Here is a 23,892-nt window from a genome sequence, read left to right as displayed (position 1 = left end):
AAACTCAACTTCCAGGGCGGGTTCAGGTCCACGGTGTACTCCCTGGACCCGCAGGGCGCCGGGTTCTGGTCCACGTCGTACTCCCTGGACCCGCAGGGCAGTGCCTCCTCCTTCACCGGGTCCACATTCAGGTCCACGTCGTACTCCCTGGACCCGCAGGGCAGCGCCTCCTCCTTCACCGGGTCCACATTCAGGTCCACGTCGTACTCCCAGGACCCGCAGGGCGGCGGGGGGGCTGACCGAGCCCGGGACCGGCTGTAGGCCTCCAGAGAAGCTTCCAGAGCGCCTCGGAAAAACTCCTGAAACACGAATTTTAACAGTTAGAGCCCGGGGGGCGCTTCAAGGTTTTTGTCACTTTTATATATATATATATATATAAATAAACACACATATACATAAATACACATATACATAAATACACATATACACACACGTGTAAAGTATTACTTGCAGCCGTACTCTGAAGCCGACGTCCGTCTTCTTCTGGCTGAAGTCGGGTTGACGTTGCAGAGCCGACTGCAGCAGAGATCTAAATTCTCTCCAGGGTCGGACCGCCGGCGCTCGGCCCTGTATGATGTCATACTCTCATGATGATGTCATAATAATAAAAAAACGTATACTTTATTAATACACAAGGGAAAATTACAATGTTTCACTTGTTTTATCACACACACACACACACTCACACACACACACACCCACACACAACACAAACACACACACACACACACACACACACACACACCCAACACACACACAGGTCCTATACATGCACTGATGCAGAGATGTGGGGGGGGGGGGGGAGGGGAGGGGGGACGCCCGAGCAGTTGGGGGTTCGGTGCCTTGCTCCAGAGCACCTTGGCAGTCCCAGGAGGTGAACGGCCCCTCTCCAGCTACCAGTCACCACCAGACTTGGTCTGTACAGGGACTTGAACCATCGACCCTCCGGTTCCCAACTCAACTCCCCACGGACCAAGCTACCGCAAAACTCATTTGCATATGTGATGTCATTAAACACTCATTTGCATATTGGATGTGTGCAAAGTGCAAATTTGATCCTCCATTGAGGTTTTTCTCAGCTGTTGCCCATATTCAGCTTCATAGTTTCAGATCAGCAGAAGACGGTGATCCAGGTGCAGCGATGGGACCCGGTCTGGATCCAAATCCAGCATTTCATACGCTCGTTTACCCACAAACACACCAGACAGGATTAGGGGACCACTAAGGTCTATATAAAGAGACTTCAGATACAGTATTAGGGGACCACTAAGGTCTATATAAAAGAGACTTCAGATCCAGTATTAGGGACCACTAAGGTCTATATAAAGAGACTTCAGATACAGTATTAGGGGACCACTAAGGTCTATATAAAGAGACTTCAGATACAGGATTAGGGGACCGAAGGTCTATATAAAAGAGAGTTTCTTACCATGTTCCCTGTCACATGGGGGGGTTGCTGGGTTTTCGCGGGGTACAGACAGTCCTTGGTGGAGGTTTGATTCCCGGCCCTGGTCTGCAGGAGGACCGTCAGCTGATGGTTTTGCTGCTGTCTCTATCCTGGGGACGTTGGTCTCCTGGAGTCTGTTGAAGACATCTAACCGCAGCCTGCTTCTTGTCTTCTCCGTGGGGGGGGCATCAGCAAAGACCGAGGGGACGTAGTCAGGTGACCCGGGGCGGTTACTCTTCCTCCCTACAACACCACACAGAGACACAGCATGGACACACCAGCATGTGGCGTCTTTTAGGCTAGCTAGCGTTAGCTAATGTTAGCTAACGCTAGCTAGCGATAGCTAATGTTAGCTAATGTTAACTAACTGTAGCTAATGTTAACTAATGTTAGCTTAATGTTAGCTAATGTTAGCATTTGTAGTCCACAGTACCATGATGCCAAATGCAGAGTACAACTTGCCTTTTCACAAACCAACGGTTGTGACACACACACACACACACACACAGACACACGGACAGAGAGTGCACGTGCACACCATACAGATTCACACACAGATGCATGCACACACACACAGAAGCAAACGCACGCACACACACACACACCACACACACACACACACACACACACACGCACACGCACACGCACACACACACACACACACGATGTCCCGTTACCTGATATGAAGTGGTCGCTGCAGACATGGACCAGAGTGGTTCCGGGCCTCCACGGCTCCGTGACGTCGTGGCCGCTTCTAGCTCGTCCTATGGCGGCGATCCACTGGCTTCCTCTCTCGGGGTCTTTAGGAATCCTATAATATGATTTATTCTCGTTATCTTTCCCCCGATAGCTCTGGCAGCCCGGGGCACAGCAGCTCTGCACCATGCTGAAGCCAAATCACAGATAATCACAAACAGGAGCAACTAGAGAAACGATGCTAACTAACTCTCAAGCTAACTATGAAGCTAACTATAAAGCTAACACTGAAGCTAACTCTCAAGGTAACTATGAAGCTAACTCTGAAGCTAACGTTAAAGCTAACTATAAAGCTAACGCTGAAGCTAACGTTAAAGCTAACTATGAAGCTAACTATAAAGCTAACGCTGAAGCTAACTCTCAAGCTAACTCGGCAGCTAACGTTAAAGCTAACTATGAAGCTAACTCTGAAGGAAGGGAACTCGCTATTGGCTGTCCTAAAACATAGACAGTTAAAGAAATGGACCAACAGGTCCCGTTGCTCGGGACGGAGACCAATAAAGTCTATTAGAAGCTGTTTTCCGGTGATGGCTAACTAACATGCTAGTTAACATGAACATAGGCGCAGGCTAATTACTGCTAACTAACATGCTAGTTAACATGAACATAGGCGCAGGCTAATTACTGCTAACCAACATGCTAGTTAACATGAACATAGGCGCAGGCTAATTACTGCTAACTAACATGCTAGTTAACTTATATATAAATATACATGCATACAGTCTATGGGTACAATCCATCAAATGGTAATATTTATGTTAAAAAACAAAAAAAATCACTTTTTTACTAACGTTACTTTTCTCAACTACACCACAATATGACATTGCGGGCAAAAAAAATACACATTAAAATAACGTGTGATACGTTTAATTAACGACATTTGTCTGCGTGATAAAACTAGCAGAGGATGGTTTCGATCCATCGACCTCTGGGTTATGGGCCCAGCACGCTTCCGCTGCGCCACTCTGCTACACGGCGATAGAGACTCAGCACAATAGAAAATAAAAGGACGTTTTGAAGGTTGTTCCAACGTGGATGTTACTAAAAAGTTTTGTCGCTTTTAAAAAAAAAAGTAAACATTTTCGGAGTTTTTGTCTTCTTTTTTAAATTTTTTTGTAAATATTTTCGGAGTTTTTGTCTTTTTTTTTTTTTTTTTTCAATATTATTTTCGACTTCTATTTCGCCTTTTTAAAGTAATTTCTGGCAATTTCTTCGGGGTGGTACCATAGACCGTCTGTGGGTGGTACCATAGACCGTTAACATTAATCAAACACGGTCTGTGGGTGGTACTGACTGGGTAGCTGTGGCAAGGCTGAGTCCTTAACGCAGCAGCAAGGGTTCGAATCCCGTATGGTTCCGGGTGCGATACCGAACCCACCCCGGGCACCTTGCTGCATGTCATCCTCTCTCCAAGTCCTGTCGTTCCTGTCTCTCTCGAAGCTCTCGCTGTCCAAACAGGAACAACTGATATGTACACATGATATTTGAATATGTAAATAATGGCTCGGTATCAAAACGCACCTTTTAACCTTTATTTATCCAGGTAAGTCGACTGAGAACAACTCATTTGTGACGTGGTGCGAACATTATTTTCGACGTTTTCGTCGCCCTTTTAAAGTAATTTTTTGGCATTTTCTTTACAGTACTTGTCGCCTTTTTCAATATTTTTTGGACACAGACTTCGAAAACTCCGAGTGGTACTGACTGGGTAAATGTGTCAAGGCTGAGTCATTAACGCAAAGGCCCGGGTTCGAATCCCGTATGGGTCCGGGTGCGAGTTCGAATCCACCCTGGGCGTCGTTCCCGTCTCTCTCGCAGCTATCACTATCCAAAGCGGAGGGAATTGATATGTATATACACGATATATGACTAGGTGGTACTGACTGGGTATGTGTATCAAGGCTGAGTCCTTATCGCAGCGACACTGGTTCGAATCCCGTACGGGTCCGGGTTTGAATCCAACCCGGGCACCTTGCTGCATGTCATCCTCTCGCCACCTCCTGCCGTTCCTGTCTCTCTCGAAGCTATCACTATCCAAACAAGAAGGAACTGATATGCATACATAATATTTGAATATGTAAATAATGGCTTAGTATCAAAACACATTTTTTTTTTTTTTACCTTTATTTATCCAGGTAAGTCGACTGAGAACAACTCATTTGCAACGACGACGTGGTGCCGATGAGGGAGGGGACAAGAGTTTCTCTTTTACTTTCCCCACCCAGAGTTTATCCTGTCGGTCCGGGGATCGAACCGGCGACCTCCCGGTCTCCAAGGCCAGCACGTATAGACGTATAGAGGCTTTAGGTGACCCTGAACGTAGAGAGGGGCTCCCTGCTCCGTCTCTCTCTGTTAAGGGGTCCTTGGCTTTAAAAAAAAAAACAGGTTGAAGATCCCTGGTTTAGGGGAAAGACGAGACACCTCGCTGCTTTTCACAATTTATTAACAAAATGATAAAATAAATAAATACAAATTGATCAAATGCTCCTAATATCAACTCCTCCCCCATGTTCCCTACAGTATTTTCCTAAAACACTGCATACAAAGAATTCATCACAGAAGAGGCTCAATACAGAGAGGTAAGAATCCAGAAACCAGACCAGTCACAATGTCAGGCCAACAGAAGACACATCTGGAACACAAGTCAAAAAAATAAACACATTCCTTTCCAAAATCATTATGAAAAAATACAAACAATTATACAAATATTCAGATTGTGTAAGTACCAATTTACACATTATTCAGCACGCCAGGTGAACTTTTTCTTTATTCATATCGCTACGATGCATCTCACCAAATGGAAGATTAAAAAAAGACTTCTGGTATAGTTTATTTTTTTGTAACTCCTCTTTTTTTTTTTTTTGCACTCGACACACACACGCGCGCACACACACGCGCACACACGTACACACGTACACACACACACACACCCCCCCCCCCCCCCCCCCCCTGTGTGGAATCAGCTGTGGATGAGGTAAGAAGCTTCAGGTGTACAGTTGGATCCGGACAAGATGGACGCCGTGACGGGATGATGTCATCGAATCGACAGAATACTAGAAGGCCACGATCACGAGTTCGCTTTCAAAAAACTCAAAAATTAAAAATAAATAATAAAAAAAAATAAAACACTCGGGGAGAACTACTTTTACAGGATGTTTCCGGGAGAATACGCCACGGAAACTGCAAAACGACCCCCCCCCCCCCCTTTAAAATGCATAAAAGACTTCCTCTAAAAGCCCAAAGTTAAAAGGTCCCGGCGACCTCGTCCCGGCGACCTCGTCCCGGCGACCCCGTCCCGGCGACCTCGTCCCGGCGACCTCGTCCCGGCGACCTCGTCCCGGCGTTAGCGTCCGGACCGACGGAGGGCGTAGCGGTGCGTCGGGGGTCGGCTGGACGTGGAGAAGAGGAGAAAATTAACGTGGATTCCGGTTTTAAAACGTCGTCGGACGCTAATCTACACGCTACGTCTTCTTAGGCCGGACGTCTCCGTCCAATGTGACGAGACCAGATCTGAGTCTCACGCTCAGATTTAAACCGGTTTACGACATAACTGTCAGGCTGAAACTAGTGAAACCCATGAAATATTAAAGTTTTATCATTATGGACAATAACAGAAGATGGAAATCGTTTCAGAAACGTTGTAGCTATCTATCCTAACGTTAGCTCATAACTCCATTCAACTGACAGCCGTAGTTGTGTGTGATGCTAACTTGTAGCTAAGCTAGCAGTGAACCAGCTTGGTGAATTAGGTCCATTTTTACTGGCCCACGCCTAGCAACGCTCTCGCCACGCCTAGCAACGCTCTCGCCACGCCTAGCAACGCTCTCGCCTAGCAACACCCTCGCCACGCCTTGAATTTTAAATTTAGAAAAAAATCCACAAAAGGCGACAAAAAAAGTCAGAAAAAAGTCCAAAAACAGAAAGTCTGGAACCGTTTGCTTTCTCTAACCCTCGCGTTGTCTTCACACTTTTTATCGATGTTTTTAACTTTTGATGTTCAACACTGGACTCGACTAGTCCAGGTCTAGGACTCGACTAGTCCAGGTCTAGGACTCGACTAGTCCAGGTCTAGGACTCGACTAGTCCTGGTCTTGGACTCGACTAGTCCAGGTCTAGGACTCGACTAGTCCAGGTCTAGGACTCGACTAGTCCAGGTCTTGGACTCGACTAGTCCAGGTCTTGGACTCGACTAGTCCAGGTCTAGGACTCGACTAGTCCTGGTCTGTCTTGGACTCGACTAGCCCTGGTCTGTCTTGGACTCGACTAGCCCTGGTCTTGGACTCGACTAGTCCAGGTCTAGGACTCGACTAGTCCAGGTCTTGGACTCGACTAGTCCAGGTCTTGGACTCGACTAGTCCAGGTCTAGGACTCGACTAGTCCAGGTCTAGGACTCGACTAGTCCAGGTCTTGGACTCGACTAGTCCAGGTCTAGGACTCGACTAGTCCTGGTCTTGGACTCGACTAGCCCTGGTCTGTCTTGGACTCGACTAGCCCTGGTCTTGGACTCGACTAGTCCAGGTCTAGGACTCGACTAGTCCAGGTCTTGGACTCGACTAGTCCAGGTCTTGGACTCGACTAGTCCAGGTCTAGGACTCGACTAGTCCTGGTCTGTCTTGGACTCGACTAGTCCAGGTCTTGGACTCGACTAGTCCAGGTCTAGGACTCGACTAGTCCAAGTCTAGGACTCGACTAGTCCTGGTGTCTAGGACTCGACTAGTCCTGGTCTTGGACTCGACTAGTCCAGGTCTTGGACTCGACTAGTCCAGGTCTAGGACTCGACTAGTCCTGGTCTGTCTTGGACTCGACTAGTCCTGGTCTGTCTTGGACTCGACTAGCCCTGGTCTTGGACTCGACTAGTCCAGGTCTAGGACTCGACTAGTCCAGGTCTTGGACTCGACTAGTCCAGGTCTTGGACTCGACTAGTCCAGGTCTAGGACTCGACTAGTCCAGGTCTTGGACTCGACTAGTCCAGGTCTAGGACTCGACTAGTCCAGGTCTTGGACTCGACTAGTCCTGGTCTTGGACTCGACTAGTCCAGGTCTTGGACTCGACTAGTCCTGGTCTTGGACTCGACTAGTCCAGGTCTTGGACTCGACTAGTCCAGGTCTTGGACTCGACTAGTCCAGGTCAACCTGAAGAAGAATTTAAAGGTCGGTCGCAAAAAGGAATGAAAGGCTTTAAAGTAATTTCATTGGACGAGAGCGTGGAATAAATCACTTTTTCTAACCAATCGTGAGCCTGGATATGGCCCCCCCCCCCCCCATGTCGTGCTCCTTTCTAAGAACTTCATCTCTTCCATCCGCCATCTTGTTTTTTTTTTTAACTACCTCCGACTTCATTTTCTTCTTCTTCTACAAACGTAGGCCTGCTTTTGTCGTCCCTTCTCTGTATTTTTTATGCATTTTCCAGATGTTTCGGTCGCTTTTTCGTTGCTTTTTACCAACCGTTTGTCAATTTTTTCTGCATTTTTGCTGCTTATTGCAACATCCCCATATGTAGGATTTAAAAAAACTTTGAAAACAAGTCAAATCTGACCCGAGGACAACGTGAGGGTCAAAGTGAAAAAAGATTAAAATCCCATAACGAATAAAATGAATAAAAAAACACATTTTATGCAACTCCCAGAACAACAAAACCCCCAAAACGGTTTAACATGAAACGTAGTTTCCACTCGCATCGACTACTGGCGGCCTGAGGTGGGGGGGGGGGGACCGGGTCTCGGCGGGTCCGGGTTGGGATTGTGGAGGATTACGGGAGATTTTGGAGGATTATGGGAGATTCTACGAGTCACAGTGCAAGTCAAGAGACAAAATCGTATCCGCTGTTTGAAGAAATAAAGGCACTCGAGGTACCTACGGTTTATCTGGTCGGGCCGGGAAACTCAGATCTGTCGAGTGAAGACATGACGGCTCGGCTCTATCCCACACACACACACGCACACGCACACGCACACACACACACATACGCACACACACACACACACACACACACAGAATGGGACTATTGGGAGCGTTCTCCCGTGACGTGGTCTGAGTGAAGGCAGTTTGTACAGCTGATGGCAGACAGATATGATCCAGACTCGGTGTGATATGAACGGAGAGACACGGCTAACAGCTCGTGTGTTAGAGAGTCGCCCAACAGCCCCCCCCCAACCTTAGCTGTTACAGCCATGCTAACAGCCCCCCCCCCCCCCCCCCCCCAACCTTAGCGGTTACATCCGTGCTAGCAGCTCTGTTAGCTATAATGCTAATGGTAGCATAGTAGACCCAAACACCATCTGACAGTTTGTGGATCCAGAATGAAAATCTGCAGCATTTAGACCAGAGGGGCCAAAATGTTCCTGGATGGAAGTCAATGGGTCAAAATAATGTCGAATGTTGGAGAATAACGTCATTTTTGCCTTTCTCCGTAGACACATTTCCGTATTAATGGGGGGGGGATTTTAACATGAACGTCAGAACTGAATTTTATGTAAATCCATCCAATAATTGAGATACTTCAGTCTGGATCCAGGTGCCTGACAGAAGCCGCTAGCAGGGCTCCAAACCCCTCATCTATAAACAGAGAACTGTCAATAAAACCATGTTGACATAATCAGCTGTTAGAAGATGGAAAACACCAATATTTGGGGGGGTGGGGGGGGGGGGTGAATGGGTTTTTGGACGACTAAAAATAAGCAAAAGCGCTTCAATATTGCACCAAAAAGAAGAAAAAAAAACAAGCACAGACCAGAGGCCCCGGTGAGACCCAGATCAGAGGCCCCGTTGAGACCCAGATCAGAGGCCCCGTTGAGAACCAGACCAGAGACCCCGTTGAGACCCAGATCAGAGACCCCGTTGAGACCCAGATCAGAGACCCCGTTGAGACCCAGATCAGACCCCGTTGAGACCAAGACCAGAGGCCCCGTTGAGACCAAGACCAGAGGCCCCGTTGACACCCAGACCAGAGGCCCTGTTAAGAAGACCCAGACCAGAAGCCCCGTTGAGACCCAGACCAGAGTTAAGTTAATGCCCCAAACCCAACGAGAAGCCAGAAGTCCTGATCAGTCCACCAGACACAGAGACCACCAAGCCGACCAACACCAGCGCCACATTTCAGCCCGGACATGCTCCCCAACGAAAAGAGACGCGCCGGTCTAACCGCGCCGCCCAACAAATCCACTTAAAGTCACACAGACACAGAGGGTTCGGGATTTCCTCTTAGAAAAATATTGGCAATGTGGGGATGAGTCCCATCACAACAAAGAGATGCGGACTCTGTCTGATTCCGTATCAACATACAAAAGCTCCCCAGACCTTCTCTGTGACGCAGCGAGCTTGTGCTTTAATCTCAGGATTTGTGGTCTTGTCCTGCGGTTATGTTTTTTTTTTGTTTTTTTTTGAAGATCCGACTGAAGACGCGACAACAAATCCATCCATTCGAAGGACAAAAACGTCCCTTTTGTGTTATTGTTTTTAATAATAATAATAATAATAATAATAATAATAATAATCTGGGGACTTCCACTGGTCTGAAACGGTCGCTTCGCTGTCTTACGAGGATTTGATCTTTCGATACCGTAAGCGGACTCGTCCCTGCTGAATTTGGATACAACATCATTTTGGCAGTTCAGGATTCAACAGAAATGTACATAATGTTTTTGTTTTTTTTCTCCCAAAAGATCAAAGAACTTCTAAAAAGAAGACTTCTTCTTCTCTCTCTTCGTGTTGAAGATGCCAGTCCAGCAGGTTTCAGGAACAGAAAGCACTTATTCTGAAGACTAGGAAGACCTGAATATCTTTTCCTATAAAAAAAGAAACACAGCCCAGATATAGTATGTGTGTGTGTGTGTCTGTTTGTGTGTGTGTGTGTGTGTGTGTGTGTGTGTGTGTGTGTGTCTGTTTGTGTGTGTTGACATTGCAATATTGCAATTTCACATTTAGTGCTCACAGTTGACACACTTGACTCACGAATGAAAAACTCAATCACTACACTTGACCGACACCACTTAAAACATCCGTTAGGCTACGGCGCCCGTTCGTCCTCGTCCCCTGAACGCACCCAACGCCATGCTCACCGTCTTTCTGCCTGGGGGGGGGGGGGGCGGATGGTATTGGGACAGGGAGGGACTTTAGGTAACTGGGTAAGGGTTCGGTTTAAATGGCTTTTGGTCTAAGTTTTGCTGTTGATTGAACGTGGTTGTATGTTTGTAGACTGATTTGGGAGTTAGTTGGGGGGTGGGGGGTAGCGGGGTACAGGGTTGGTTGTTTGGGTAACTGGGTTAAGCGTTAGTGTTGGGTTAAAGCAGTGTATCTCAAACTTTTTGCAATATTGTACCCCCTTTGAACTGCTTTTTTAAGCTAAGTACCCCCCTGGCCAAAACCTCCACCAACCGAAATCCAGATCTAAAATGAAACCAGCTCGTTATTAACAGGTATCGTTTGCATTGTGACAGCCCTAGTTCACTCATACGTAGTATGGGGTTGTCAGTTCTAAGCGTACTGAATCTTTTTGGGGGGTTTAAGAGGGAGGTCCCATTGGATCGTTGCTGGACTGGACTGGACCGGTTGAGATTGGGAAGACTAGGGGGTCAAGGATGAGACTTCTTGGTGAAAGTTGTTTCAGAGGAGAGCAGGGAAAGTTGCAGAAGACGACGGTTGTTCCCATCGAGTTTGTTGGGACGAGGGGATGAACAGGCTTTCTTTTCATACTCACATAATCACAACACTGTTTTTAGGCCGGTAACCCCCGACAGATGTTCGTCCCCCGTTTGAAACCGTCACCCCTCCCAGTCGAGAGCGGGAGCCGCTGAACAGGCACACACTGGTGTGATGATGAACTAAACCTCCCTCAAGCATTCCCACCACTGACGTCTATCACTAATTGGCATGACGACACTGGAACGACAGCGTACCTGCACCCCGCCGCTCTGGGTTTTGGGGTGTGGGGGGGGGGGGGGGGGGGGGGGGGGGGGGCGAGCGGCCGCCGTGTCTCCAGAGCCGGGCTGGATATCTAACCATTGACACAGTCTGACGATACAATGCAAACAAACAACATTTATACAGATTGGCAACTTCAGGGCACCGTGCGGCGCAAGCAAAAGTCTGGTTTTTTTTAATATATATGTTTGAATTCCCGCAATTTTTAGAGCCAAAGCGTTACTTCTTATTGTCCAAACTGCTGACGAGAGCTGGCAACCAATGCTGGGAGGGTTCTGAGGTTTTGCTGTTGCTGTTGTTGCTGCTGCTGCCGCCGCGGTCGGTGATCTCGTCCCGTTTCTGATCCACCGCCATCTCTGCGGGGTTGGCGGCAGCCATCTTGTTCTCAGAGGGGGTGTTGCCGTTGTTGGTGCAGGCTCCCGCGGGGCTGTGGTCAGCAGCCGGCTCCGCCGTGCCGTTGGTCGTAGCGACACTCGCCGAGGGAACGGGAATGTCAGCCGGCGGAGCCGCCTCAGACTCGGGTCTGGACCCAACCTCGTCGCCCCCTCCCCCCGCCCCCTCCCCGGGCCCCGCCTGCCCCTCCACCCCAGTACCGGGGCTGGTCTCTGCCGTCAGGATGCCGCTGTCTTCTAGGACCGCCTGGCTGCCAGCGTCTCCACTCCCTGCTGCCTGGCTGCTCCCTGTGGCGTCGTGCTCGTGTTGTTTCTCGTTTCCGTCGGCGTTGCTGCTGCTGTTTGACGCCGAGCTCCCGGCTGCCGCTTTCTCCACAGAGTTAGCTTCTGCTGCAGCTTTCTCAGAAGCTGCTGCAGCTTCGGATGCGACTGCAGCTTTCTCAGAAGCGTCTGCTGCATCGGATGCGACTGCAGCTTTTTCAGAGGCGTCTGCTGCATCGGATGCGCCGTCCTGGACTCTGTCCTGGGTGCTGACTCTGTCCTGGACTCTGTCCTGGGTGCTGACTCTGTCCTGGACGCTGACCCTGTCCTGGGAGCCGACGTCCTTACCGTCTGTCTCTGCCAGAGCCTGGTTGAAACTGAAGGCTTGGATGAGGCGAATCAGGTGTTTGACTTTCTCCAGGGAGTGATGCATGTCTTTCTGACGAGCCAGGATGCTGTTTTTGGTCTCCATGCATTTCTGGTGAAAGAAGAAGAAGAAGAACAACAACAACAGGGTCAGATCTGAGACAGAATGTCACACAAATCTTGCTGCCTCGATACTTTGGAACAGGTTGCCCCCCCAGATATAAAAGACGTAGCTCCTTTCTAAAACTACCCTCAAAACTTATTTATTTAGAATGACTTTTAATACATAGAGCATTGACCTTTCCAATTCCTGATTTTATGTATCTATTTACCAGACCAATCTCATAAAATGGCGTATGTATGCTTCTTGATAACACGGCAATAATGGCAAATTGGCGTGTTATTAAGAAGCATACTCGCTTTTTAGCGTGTTTTTCAACACCGTTTGGCCTCCATTGACTTACATAGCCTTGCAATAGTGTGTAAGTTTAAGCCGTAGTGAGTAGTATGAAAGGGCAAAAATCTGCGGAGGGAGGTTGGTGGGGTGGGGGGAGGGGGTGGGTAAAACACAGGACTGTCACCCAGGGATCGTGTCACGTTTCCTAAACTCACTTGCTAAAATAGCCTCCCCCCCCCCAGTCATCACATACCCTTCACCATATCTAGAGATTGGCGTGGGGAACTTTCCATAAGATCATCTCTGAATGCAAATTAAACCAGCTGTTAAGCTAACTGAAATAACACCATGCCCATCTCTAGATATGGTGAAAGGGGGGGGGGGGGGGGGGATAAACAGCAGGAATCAGGAAAATGTCAACGCTCTATCTATTAAAAGCTATTCTAAATAAACAGGTTTTGAGGGTAGTTTTAGAAAAGAGCTACGTCTTAAATATGCCCCCTGTATTTAACATAGGGGGGTGTATACTTATGCCCTGTATTTTAACATAGGGGGTGTATACTTATGCCCCTGTATTTTAACATAGGGGGTGTATACTTATGCCCCTGTATTTTAACATAGGGGGTGTATACTTATGCCCCTGTATTTTAACATAGGGGGTGTATACTTATGCCCCTGTATTTTAACATAGGGGGGTATATACTTATGCCCCTGTATTTTAACATAGGGGGGTGTATACTTATGCCCTGTATTTTAACATAGGGGGTGTATACTTATGCCCTGTATTTTAACATAGGGGGGTGTATACTTATGCCCCTGTATTTTAACATAGGGGGGTGTATACTTATGCCCCTGTATTTTAACATAGGGGGTATATACTTATGCCCCTGTATTTTAAGAGAGAATTTTTATTTATTTATGAAACATTATTCATTCGCGCAAAGAAAACCTACTACTAGAACTGTTGGGTCCTTGTAAATTCTGGAGTGTGGTCTAGACCTGCTCTATCTGTAAAGGGTCTCCAGAAAACTCTGGTTATGAATTGATACTATGAATGAAATTGAATTGAAAGGTCAGATTTTTGTAATTTAATTAAGGCATTAAGATCAATTTCCAAAATAAGTTTTTTTTTTATTCTCTTTTTAGTCTCCCTCAGCGGGGGTCCTGTACTCATGAGCAGCGCTGTCGTTGGACTTTAAAAGAAGAATTAGAAGCAACTACATCACGTTCTGTATTATCATGTCCCAGAGGAGAGAAGAAACTAGAACATATTCACATGTAACAAGCTGACATTTGCCCAGAAAAAGGCGCAATGTGTGGTAGTTTTTGGATTCAGCTCTGATTCGGGTGTTTTGGGTTTCCAACTGTAGTTTTCGGGGTGTTTGAGCTCCTCACCGTGATGGAGTTGCTGAGCTGTTTGACTCTCTGCTCCAGCTGCTCTCGCTCCAGCTTCAGTTCACAGCTCCACTTCATCAGCTTCTGTTTCTCCTCTTCTTTAGCTGCAGCACACAAACGGAAAACTCAACCGTTAGATCGCCCCGCTCCACGTAAGGGAGTCCCGATCGGAGCGGGGAGTCCCGATTGGAGCGGGGAGTCCCGATCGGAGCGGGGAGCCCCGCTCCACGTAAGGGAGTCCCGATCGGAGCGGGGAGTCCCGCTCCACGTAAGGGAGTCCCGATCGGAGCGGGGAGTCCCGATCGGAGCGGGAAGTTTTCCCTCCAGAAAAACGTGATTACGCAATCAGAAAATAACAACGCATATTCAGCCAAAGTCCACACTTTTGCTGCATAAATTGCCGATTTCCGCGCGAAATAATGCGGGGGCTTTCATGATTTCATAATAAAAGTCCCACACCGTATATCTTAGCGGAAAGTTGAAAATGTTGCGTTTACTTCACACGGGAGCAGCCGATTTCCCCTGTTGCCGTGGGAACGTTATGAAATGACGTAATTACGCGACAAGAAAGTCTCTTTTTCATCAAACCGCAGCTTTAGCAAGTTCTCACAAATGTGTGGAAGCACCAGAGACACAAAATAACCCCTGAAATCCCAGAAAAAGAGATTTCTTTTCCTAATATGGGCACCCTAACCCCTGAAGCATCGGATTGGGACTCGGTATCGGCAGATTCGCCCGGGACATCCGAGTCCCGAGCGGATGTGTTGGAGAGAGAAACATGTGAAACGTCACCTTCTTTGTAAGCGATGTAGGAATGAACGATAGCCAGCGTGCCGGGCCAGGGAATGGCTTCTTCTTTCTTCAGGATCTGCAGAGAGAAGCTCGCAGTTGTCACAGAGACAGAGGCTTATAGAAAATTAAAAAAAGATTTAAAGGGGGGGGGGCAAATGTAGCCGCCACCCTGCGGTGACGCTGAGACGAAGATACAGGCAAATGGAGTGGATGGATGTGGATGTGAGATCTTTTAACTGACACAATGAGTGGGACAGAAGCACAAAAAACGGCATCATGTGTACGCTTACAAAGGATTGAACAGTCCCAAAAGATCAGGACAGGGTGGCAGAAGGCCGTCATACAGCTACGCACTCTGATTGGCCCTTTCTCTGCCCTTCCCCCTGACTCAGGATCAGTCGCGGCTGCTGTGGTTACCTGATCTTGACATTTTGGACAGATCCACATGCCTTTAGGAATGGTTTTCAGGGGCGGATCCAGGCAGTCCAGGTGAAAAACACGAGAACACGTGTCGCACATGAGCAACTGGCCACTGCGTCTGCACACAGTGCAGAAATCCTCATGGATGTCTCCCTGTGAGGAAGAATTGGACCAATCAGTGTTTGCCCCGCCCAGCTGCCCCCCTCCGACCATCTGTGGAGAGGCAGGGGGAGGCACAGTGATCTGTTTGGGTTTAGTTTACACTTGGCCTTGTTTAATACCTAATGGACATGGTGTGTTTAGTTACTGAGCCCACAGAAAAGTTCCTGACACCTGGGAGTTAGAATGTGTTTTAGTAGGAGTTAAAGGGGAATTCTGTTTTTTATTTCTCCAACCTGGACTCTTATTTTCCCATGTTTTGTGTTTAAGTGAGTGATTTGCGTCCAGTAAAAGTTGTGTTGTTGCTGCTGACAGACTCAGATTATTATTCTAAGTGTCTGACGACATTATGGGATGGATCCCTACAGAGATAGACGTCCACCAGACCTCATGTAAATAATCACTACTTTTAGCGTGTATAGAGCAGCATATCTCCACATGTAAATGGGTGAATTAAGAGTTTATTCCAACCAGACCAGAGTGGTGATTGTTGGAACAGTGGTAGGGTGAACCAAGGCGGCTTTTGGTGGTTTTATTTAGTTTCTGGCCACTTTGAATGAAGTGTGTTTCACGATGATAAAAGTAGTGATTATTTACATGGAGTCTGGTGGAGATATGCTGCTCTAAACACGCTAAAAGTAGTGATTATTTACATGGAGTCTGGTGGAGATATGCTGCTCTATACACGCTAAAAGTAGTGATTATTTACATGGAGTCTGGTGGAGATATGCTGCTCTATACACGCTAAAAGTAGTGATTATTTACATGGAGTCTGGTGGAGATATGCTGCTCTATACACGCTAAAAGTAGTGATTATTTACATGGAGTCTGGTGGAGATATGCTGCTCTATACACGCTAAAAGTAGTGATTATTTACATGGAGTCTGGTGGAGATATGCTGCTCTATACACGCTAAAAGTAGTGATTATTTACATGCAGTCTGGTGGAGATATGCTGCTCTATACACGCTAAAAGTAGTGATTATTTACATGGAGTCTGGTGGGTTTGGTGATGTGATGTCGGGGCTGTATCTTGTTAAACTAAAAGGATCTTACTCTTTAACTAAAAGGTCTACACTTACTGGAAGGTCAGTGACTTCGTGGACTGGACTAATGTCAAAGACTGTTGTTCCCATCAGTCACTTAAGACACAAAAACATGGGAAAATAAGGTTGATTTAAAAAACAAAGTTACCTTTAATGGATGTTCTGGGCTACAGGACACTGTTCACTTTGTAAGACTCAAAGTAAAAATCAAGTGATGACTGATGATTATCAAATGGAGACAAACTAATGAAGTGTGTGTGAAGGTCTCAGGGTGTAAAATGACAGAGCTACCAGGCCAATAGGGGGGCAGAGTCCCGCCTCCTCCTGCAGACCGCCACGGGGCCTAAATCGGAAAATAACGTGTCCGGTAGTGAACGGGGAGAAACTACGTATGTTTTGATCCTGTTTGACTTGAGCCTTGAATTACGCATATTATTTTCGTCATTTAAAAAGATATTTCATCTAGTGGAGAAAGTCTCAGTTTGTTGTTACACTGGTGAAATATCAGACTGTGAAAATGTGTCGTTACATTTATTTTTAGCAAAAAAGTCGTAATATTTTGAGCAGAAAAGTCGGAATATTTTGAGCAAAAAAGTCGTAATATTTTCAGCAGAAAAGTCGGAATATTTTGAGCAGAAAAGTCGGAATATTTTGAGCAGAAAAGTCGGAATATTTTGAGCAAAAAAGTCGGAATATTTTGAGCAAAAAAGTCGTAATATTTTCAGCAGAAAAGTCGGAATATTTTGAGCAAAAAAGTCGTAATATTTTGAGCAAAAAAAAGTTGTAATATTTTGAGCAAAAAGTCGTAATATTTTGAGCAAAAAGTCGTAATATTTTGAGCAAAAAGTCGTAATATTTTGAGCAAAAAAGTCGTAATATTTTGAGCAAAAAAGTCGTGATATTTTGAAAATGATAACGATAAAGATGCATTTTCAGTTTTACCACAAACAGACTTTCTCCACACGCTAAATCATCTTTTAAACAGACGATGATAATAATAATAATAATAATAATAACAACAACAACGTGTTGTTTAATCCCGGCTCCAGTGAAAAGGATCCAAACGTAACGCGTCTCACTCCGGGACACGTGTCCCCGAGCTAAGGTCCCAAGGCGGGTGGGGGGGGGGCGGGGCTCTGCCTCCCTGTGAGGATCGTGTGTGACGGGGACGCCCGTCCCCCCCGTCTGGCGGTTACTTACGTCCCCAGAGCTGGGGCTGGGCAGGGGGAGGGGGTGTGCGGGGCTGGAGGGGGAGGTCGGGGTGAGGCTGCCCAGCTCCAGGACGCTGCTGTGTTTGGGCGGGCGACCTGGGTGAAATGAGACAGACGACAACAGACGGAAAACACAAAAACAAAAAGAAAAGAAAAGATGGAGAAGGGGGGAAGAAAGCAAAAACAAACTGTGTGACATACCTTGGAAAGGGAGTCTTCGTTGGCTAGCGTGAGACGGGGGGGGGGGGGGGGGGGGGGGGGTCAGAAGCACAGACAGCAGTGTTAGTGCAGAGAGCTCAAGCTAACGCTAACGGCGGCGCGGCAGATTATTATTATTATTATTATTATTATTATTATGTCTACAGAACTATGGTTTTATAACGAGATGGGGCCTCAAGCAGCTTGGTTTTACTTTATTTGGATTTTCAGACGTAACCATGTGTCATGCAATGGTTATTTCTTTTTTTAATTTCTGATTTTTCTCTAACTGTAGCAGGGTCGAGGGGACTTCGCCGTGTTTGTATAATTTTACAAAAAAAAAAAAAAAAAAGGCTTCATTGAAAATATCTTTCAAAATAAAAGCGCAACCAATGAGATAACAGCATGTTGTTTACTAGCGACGAGAAACAGCTTCCTTGTCATCCTCGATGACGAATACATGAACTTTGCTCTGCGTCCAACTAGCGGTGAGAGCTAATCGCTAACCCCCCCCCCCCCCCCCCACAACTTTAACTTGATCTGTTGTTCATCTTTCGTCTCTTAAAGCGATAGTGCAGCGTTCTGAGGGCCAGACGTGTAGGTTTCTTACTGAAACGCCTTCATTTAAGAGAAAAGGTCAAATATTTGTGACGTATGACGTGTGTCATGGAGCTTTGACACAGTTTGAGCTTCAAAAACGTCGGCTAACAAGTTCCTTAACCATCAGAGAAAAAAGCAACAACAAAGGTGGAAACAAGGCCCCAAAAAAAGCAACAAAAAACCCCCGTAAAAACGTGGGAACGGGCGCCATGCGTTCCTATAGCTCACTCAGTTAGTGGCTCGCCCCCGTTGGCTGAGTCCTGCAGCAGCCTCCAGCCTGAAGCCTGCAGCCTCCAGCCTGAAGCCTCCAGGCTGCAGCCTGTAGCCTCCAGCCTGCAGCCTCCAGCCTGAAGCCTCCAGCCTGAAGCCTCCAGTCTGCAGCCTCCAGCCTGAAGCCTCTAGCCAGAAGCCTCCAGCCTCCAGCCTGAAGCCTCTAGCCAGAAGCCTGCAGCCTGAAGCCTCCAGCCTGAAGCCTCCATCCTGAAGCCTCCAGCCTCCAGCCTGAAGCCTGCAGCCTCCAGCCTGAAGCCTCCAGGCTGCAGCCTGTAGCCTCCAGCCTGCAGCCTCCAGCCTGAAGCCTCCAGCCTGAAGCCTCCAGCCTCCAGCCTGCAGCATCCAGCCTGCAGCCTGAAGCCTCCAGCCTCCAGCCTCCAGCCTGCAGCCTCCAGCCTGAAGCCTCCAGCCTGCAGCCTCCAGCCTGAAGCCTCCAGCCTGAAGCCTCCATCCTGAAGCCTCCAGCCTGCAGCCTCCAGCCAGAAGCCTCCAGCCAGAAGCCTCCAGCCTGCAGCCTCCAGCCTGCAGCCTCCAGCCTGCAGCCTCCAGCCCTGATCAGCGTGTCCCCCCCCCCATGTTTCTCCCCCTTTCACGTCTGTCCACTGTCTCTCTATGTAATAAAAAGGGAAAAATACCCCAAAAAAAAAAAAAAAAAAAAAAAATAAAAAAAAAAAAAATAGATGGGCCAAAATTTAGTGTGAACCCAAAGTGACATGCGGGCCGGGTCAAAGTCTGCGGGGGGCCGGATTTGGCCCGCGGGCCTCGAGTTTGACCCATAAAGGTGGTGTGCACAGGAAACCTTCTGGGGAGGAGTTACTGATACCGGGACCAGAACGTCAGCGGATCCGTCCCGGGACCGGAGTGACGTCCCGGGACCAGAACGTCAGCGGATCCGTCCCGGGACCGGAGTGACGTCCCGGGACCAGAACGTCAGCGGATCCTTCCCGGGACCGGAGTGACGTCCCGGGACCAGAACGTCAGCGGATCCTTCCCGGGACCGGAGTGACGTCCCGGGAACAGAACGTCAGCGGATCCGTCCCGGGACCGGAGTGACGTCCCGAGACCAGAACGTCAGCGGATCCGTCCCGGGACCGGAGTGACGTCCCGAGACCAGAACGTCAGCGGATCCTTCCCGGGACCGGAGTGACGTCTCGGGACCAGAACGTCAGCGGACCAGAACGTCAGCGGATCCGTCCCGGGACCGGAGTGACGTCCCGGGACCAGAACGTCAGCGGATCCGTCCCGGGACCGCAGTGACGTCCCGGGAACAGAACGTCAGCGGATCCGTCAGGTTTCCATTAAAGTCAGTAGGCGCGTTGGAGATGAACCAGGTCTGCGCAGAATCGATCACCGGCGATCAGAGCCCGTTGCATGCTGGGTAGATTAATCCCGACTCGCTCCGACGTGGTGCCCACGGGGGCAACGATGACATCACGATGACATCACGATGACATCACGATTTGGAATCGAGGGATTTTAACTTCTGTTTGATTTAAAGCCATCCGACCACGGCAACAGACGCAATTGTTGTGTTGCTTAATTGATTTTTAGTGTAATTTACTTTTAATTATCATAACCGACACGTTATCAACGTTTATTCTTTCAGTTCATCCTCAAACCGGAGAGAAGCAACAGGAAGCAGGAAGCAGGAAACAGGAAGCAGGAAGCAGGAAGCAGGAAGACAGCATGTTATTAGCACCGAGTCACATTATTAGTCTCTAGTCTACAGGTTCTCTCCTAAAAAACTCAAACATCACAGAGTCTTAGATAAAAAGACACAATATGGAGATGAAAGTCTGGGTCTACAGGTCTCTAGTCTGGGTCTACAGGTCTCTGGCCTGGGTCTACAGGTCTCTAGTCTGGGTCTACAGGTCTCTAGTCTGGGTCTACAGGTCTCTAGTCTGGGTCTACAGGTCTCTAGTCTGGGTCTACAGGTCTCTGGCCTGGGTCTACAGGTCTCTAGTCTGGGTCTACAGGTCTCTGGCCTGGGTCTACAAGTCTCTGGCCTGGGTCTACAAGTCTCTGGCCTGGGTCTACAAGTCTCTGGCCTGGGTCTACAAGTCTCTGGCCTGGGTCTACAGGTCTCTAGTCTGGGTCTACAGATCTCTGGCCTGGGTCTACTGGCCTCTGGCCTGGGTCTACTGGCCTCTGGCCTGGGTCTACAGGTCTCTGGCCTGGGTCTACTGGCCTCTGGCCTGGGTCTACAGGTCTCTAGTCTGGGTCTACAGGTCTCTGGCCTGGGTCTACAGGTCTCTAGTCTGGGTCTACAGGTCTCTGGTCTGGGTCTACAGGTCTCTGGCCTGGGTCTACAGGTCTCTAGTCTGGGTCTACAGGTCTCTAGTCTGGGTCTACTAGCCTCTAGTCTGGGTCTACTGGCCTCTAGTCTGGGTCTACAGGTCTCTGGCCTGGGTCTACAGGCCTCTAGTGTGGGTCTACTAGCCTCTAGTCTGTGTCTACTAGTGGCTGCTGGTCTAGTCTGGGCCTACTATCCTCCAGTCTGGGTCTACTGGCCTCCAGTCTGGGTCTACTGGCCTCCAGTCTGGGTCTACTAGTGGCTGCTGGTCTGAGACGCACCTCTCTTCCGGGTCCCCTGGTGCAGAGGGCTGTTCAGGTAACTCACGGCGCTCTTCTTCCTCTGAAACACCAAGAGGTCGTGGATGAGATTCTGATCGTTCTGACGGGAAAACACCGCGAGGTTAAATAATAAATATTAAAGAGGTTCGTCACCTCGGGCTCGAACACGGCGCCGCTGTAGACCGGGTTGGCCGTCGTCCTCCTCTACGCTCCTGCCGCTTGCTCTGGATCTCTGCAGGTACAAATCAAACAGGGGCGTTGAGAAAGGTCAGGGGGGGGGGAAAGGTCAGAGGGAAAGGTCAGGGGGGGGGGAAGGTCAGAGGGTAAGGGGAAAGGTCAGAGGGAAAGGTCAGAGGGGGGGGGGAAGGTCAGAGGGAAAGGTCAGAGGGAAAGGTCAGAGGGAAAGGTCAGAGTTGGGAGGGAAAGGTCAGAGGGAAAGGTCGGCGTTGGGGGGAAGGTCGGCGTTGGGGGGGAAAGGTCGGCGTTGGGGGGGAAAGGTCAGAGGGGAAGGTCGGCGTTGGGGGGGGAAGGTCGGCGTTGGGGGGGAAGGTCGGCGTTGGGGGGGAAGGTCGGCGTTGGGGGGGAAGGTCAGAGGGAAAGGTCGGCGTTGGGGGAAAGGTCGGCGTTGGGGGAAAGGTCGGCGTTGGGGGAAAGGTCGGCGTTGGGGGGGGAAGGTCGGCGTTGGGGGGGAAGGTCGGCGTTGGGGGGGATCAGTGGTCTACCTTCCAGGTGGTCGTGTGTTACGAGGCCCAGAGACACCATGAACGCCAGTTTCTGGAACAGAGGACACAACGTTTTTAGATTTTATAAATAAATATAAATATATAAAAACACATTTATTATTTTATTTTATTTTAGTTGTGCTGTTATATGGTGGTTGTTGTGTAGTCGTTGTGTAGTTGTTGTGTAGTGGTTGTGTAGTTGTTGTGTAGTTGTTGTGTAGTCGTTGTGTAGTTGTTGTGTAGTGGTTGTGTAGTGGTTGTGTAGTTGTTGTCCAGACGTTGTATAGTTGTTGTCCAGACGTTGTATAGTTGTTGTGTAGTTGTTGTGTAGTTGTTGTGTAGTGGTTGTGTAGTTGTTGTGTAGTGGTTGTGTAGTTGTTGTGTAGTCGTTGTGTAGTCGTTGTGTAGTTGTTGTGTAGTGGTTGTGTAGTGGTTGTGTAGTGTGTCCAGACGTTGTATAGTTGTTGTCCAGACGTTGTATAGTTGTTGTGTAGTTGTTGTGTAGTTGTTGTGTAGTGGTTGTGTAGTTGTTGTGTGGTTGTGTAGTTGTTGTGTAGTTGTGTAGTGGTTGTGTAGTTGTTGTGTAGTTGTTGTGTAGTGGTTGTGTAGTTGTTGTGTAGTTGTTGTGTAGTGGTTGTGTAGTCGTTGTGTAGTCGTTGTGTAGTCGTTGTGTAGTCGTTGTGTAGTCGCTGTCCAGACGTTGTGTAGTTGTTGTGTAGTGGTTGTGTAGTTGTTGTGTAGTTGTTGTGTTGTTGTGTAGTGGTTGTGTAGTTGTTGTGTAGTGGTTGTGTAGTTGTTGTGTAGTGGTTGTGTAGTTGTTGTGTAGTGGTTGTCCAGACGTTGTATAGTCGTTGTGTAGTCGCTGTCCAGACGTTGTGTAGTTGTTGTGTAGTGGTTGTGTAGTGGTTGTGTAGTTGTTGTGTAGTGGTTGTCCAGACGTTGTGTAGTCGCTGTCCAGACGTTGTGTAGTTGTTGTGTAGTGGTTGTGTAGTGGTTGTGTAGTTGTTGTGTAGTGGTTGTCCAGACGTTGTGTAGTCGCTGTCCAGACGTTGTGTAGTTGTTGTGTAGTGGTTGTGTAGTTGTTGTGTAGTGGTTGTGTAGTTGTTGTGTAGTGGTTGTGTAGTTGTTGTGTAGTTGTTGTGTAGTTGTGTAGTTGTTGTCCAGACGTTGTATAGTTGTTGTGTAGTTGTTGTGTAGTTGTTGTGTAGTTGTTGTCCAGACGTTGTATAGTTGTTGTGTAGTTGTTGTCCAGACGTTGTATAGTTGTTGTGTAGTTGTTGTGTAGTTGTTGTGTAGTGGTTGTGTAGTTGTTGTGTAGTGGTTGTGTAGTGGTTGTGTAGTCGTTGTGTAGTCGCTGTCCAGACGTTGTGTAGTTGTTGTGTAGTGGTTGTGTAGTTGTTGTGTAGTGGTTGTGTAGTGGTTGTGTAGTGGTTGTGTAGTGGTTGTGTAGTGGTTGTGTAGTGGTTGTGTAGTTGCTGTCCAGACGTGTGTAGTGGTTGTGTAGTGGTTGTGTAGTGGTTGTGTAGTTGTGGAGTGTTGTGTAGTTGCTGTCAGACGTTGTTTAGTTGTTGTGTAGTGGTTGTGTAGTGGTTGTGTAGTGGTTGTGTAGTGGTTGTGTAGTGGTTGTGTAGTGGTTGTGTAGTGGTTGTGTAGTGGTTGTGTAGTTGTTGTGTAGTTGTTGTGTAGTTGTTGTGTAGTGGTTGTGTAGTGGTTGTGTAGTGGTTGTGTAGTTGTTGTGTAGTGGTTGTGTAGTGGTTGTGTAGTGGTTGTGTAGTGGTTGTGTAGTGTTGTGTAGTGGTTGTGTAGTGGTTGTGTAGTGGTTGTGTAGTGGTTGTGTAGTGGTTGTGTAGTGGTTGTGTAGTGGTTGTGTAGTGTTGTGTAGTGGTTGTGTAGTGGTTGTGTAGTGGTTGTGTAGTGGTTGTGTAGTGTTGTGTAGTGGTTGTGTAGTTGTTGTGTAGTGGTTGTG

At 48.1% G+C, this 23,892-nt stretch overlaps 2 protein-coding genes and 1 non-coding gene across 3 annotated transcripts; all 3 read right to left on the bottom strand.

Moving 5' to 3' along the window:
* Positions 1-7: 7 nt before the first annotated feature.
* LOC116679114 (THAP domain-containing protein 8) lies at positions 8-3,036 on the bottom strand. Its single transcript, XM_032508818.1, has 4 exons — positions 2,125-3,036; positions 1,430-1,690; positions 460-568; positions 8-299 (listed from the first exon to the last, which is right to left on the bottom strand). Exons 1-4 carry the CDS (start codon positions 2,330-2,332, stop codon positions 191-193), a joined length of 687 nt encoding a protein of 228 aa, XP_032364709.1. The 5' UTR covers positions 2,333-3,036; the 3' UTR covers positions 8-190.
* Positions 3,037-3,101: 65 nt separating this feature from the next.
* trnam-cau (transfer RNA methionine (anticodon CAU)) lies at positions 3,102-3,173 on the bottom strand. Its single transcript has one exon. It is a non-coding gene; the product is annotated as a tRNA-Met (tRNA).
* Positions 3,174-11,198: 8,025 nt separating this feature from the next.
* LOC116679113 (golgin subfamily A member 6-like protein 2) lies at positions 11,199-21,978 on the bottom strand (the record flags this gene model as incomplete). The annotated part of the gene is given in 9 exon segments (XM_032508816.1): positions 11,199-12,252; positions 13,933-14,036; positions 14,725-14,800; positions 15,142-15,297; positions 17,549-17,655; positions 21,205-21,265; positions 21,358-21,410; positions 21,413-21,436; positions 21,927-21,978. Coding segments are annotated over 9 exon segments (1,545 nt in total), but the record flags the coding sequence as incomplete, so codon positions are not given.
* Between the last annotated feature and the right edge of the window lie 1,914 nt (positions 21,979-23,892).

This window comes from Etheostoma spectabile, unplaced genomic scaffold (genome assembly GCF_008692095.1).
Source record: "Etheostoma spectabile isolate EspeVRDwgs_2016 unplaced genomic scaffold, UIUC_Espe_1.0 scaffold00009372, whole genome shotgun sequence".
Taxonomy (NCBI): domain Eukaryota; kingdom Metazoa; phylum Chordata; class Actinopteri; order Perciformes; family Percidae; genus Etheostoma; species Etheostoma spectabile.
Note: the sequence above shows the minus strand (reverse complement) of the source record. Positions and strands in the feature narration are given on the sequence as shown.

What these genes read in the sequence shown, in the direction of transcription:
- LOC116679114 (XM_032508818.1), bottom strand. Translation starts at nt 2,332, where the DNA reads ATGGTGCAGAGCTGCTGTGCCCCGGGCTGCCAGAGCTATCGGGGGAAA. An exon ending in CCCATGTGACAGGGAACATG is followed by an intron (nt 569 to 1,429) that starts GTAAGAAACTCT and finishes TGACATCATACA; the next exon opens with GGGCCGAGCGCCGGCGGTCC. An exon ending in AGACGGACGTCGGCTTCAGA is followed by an intron (nt 300 to 459) that starts GTACGGCTGCAA and finishes TTCGTGTTTCAG; the next exon opens with GAGTTTTTCCGAGGCGCTCT.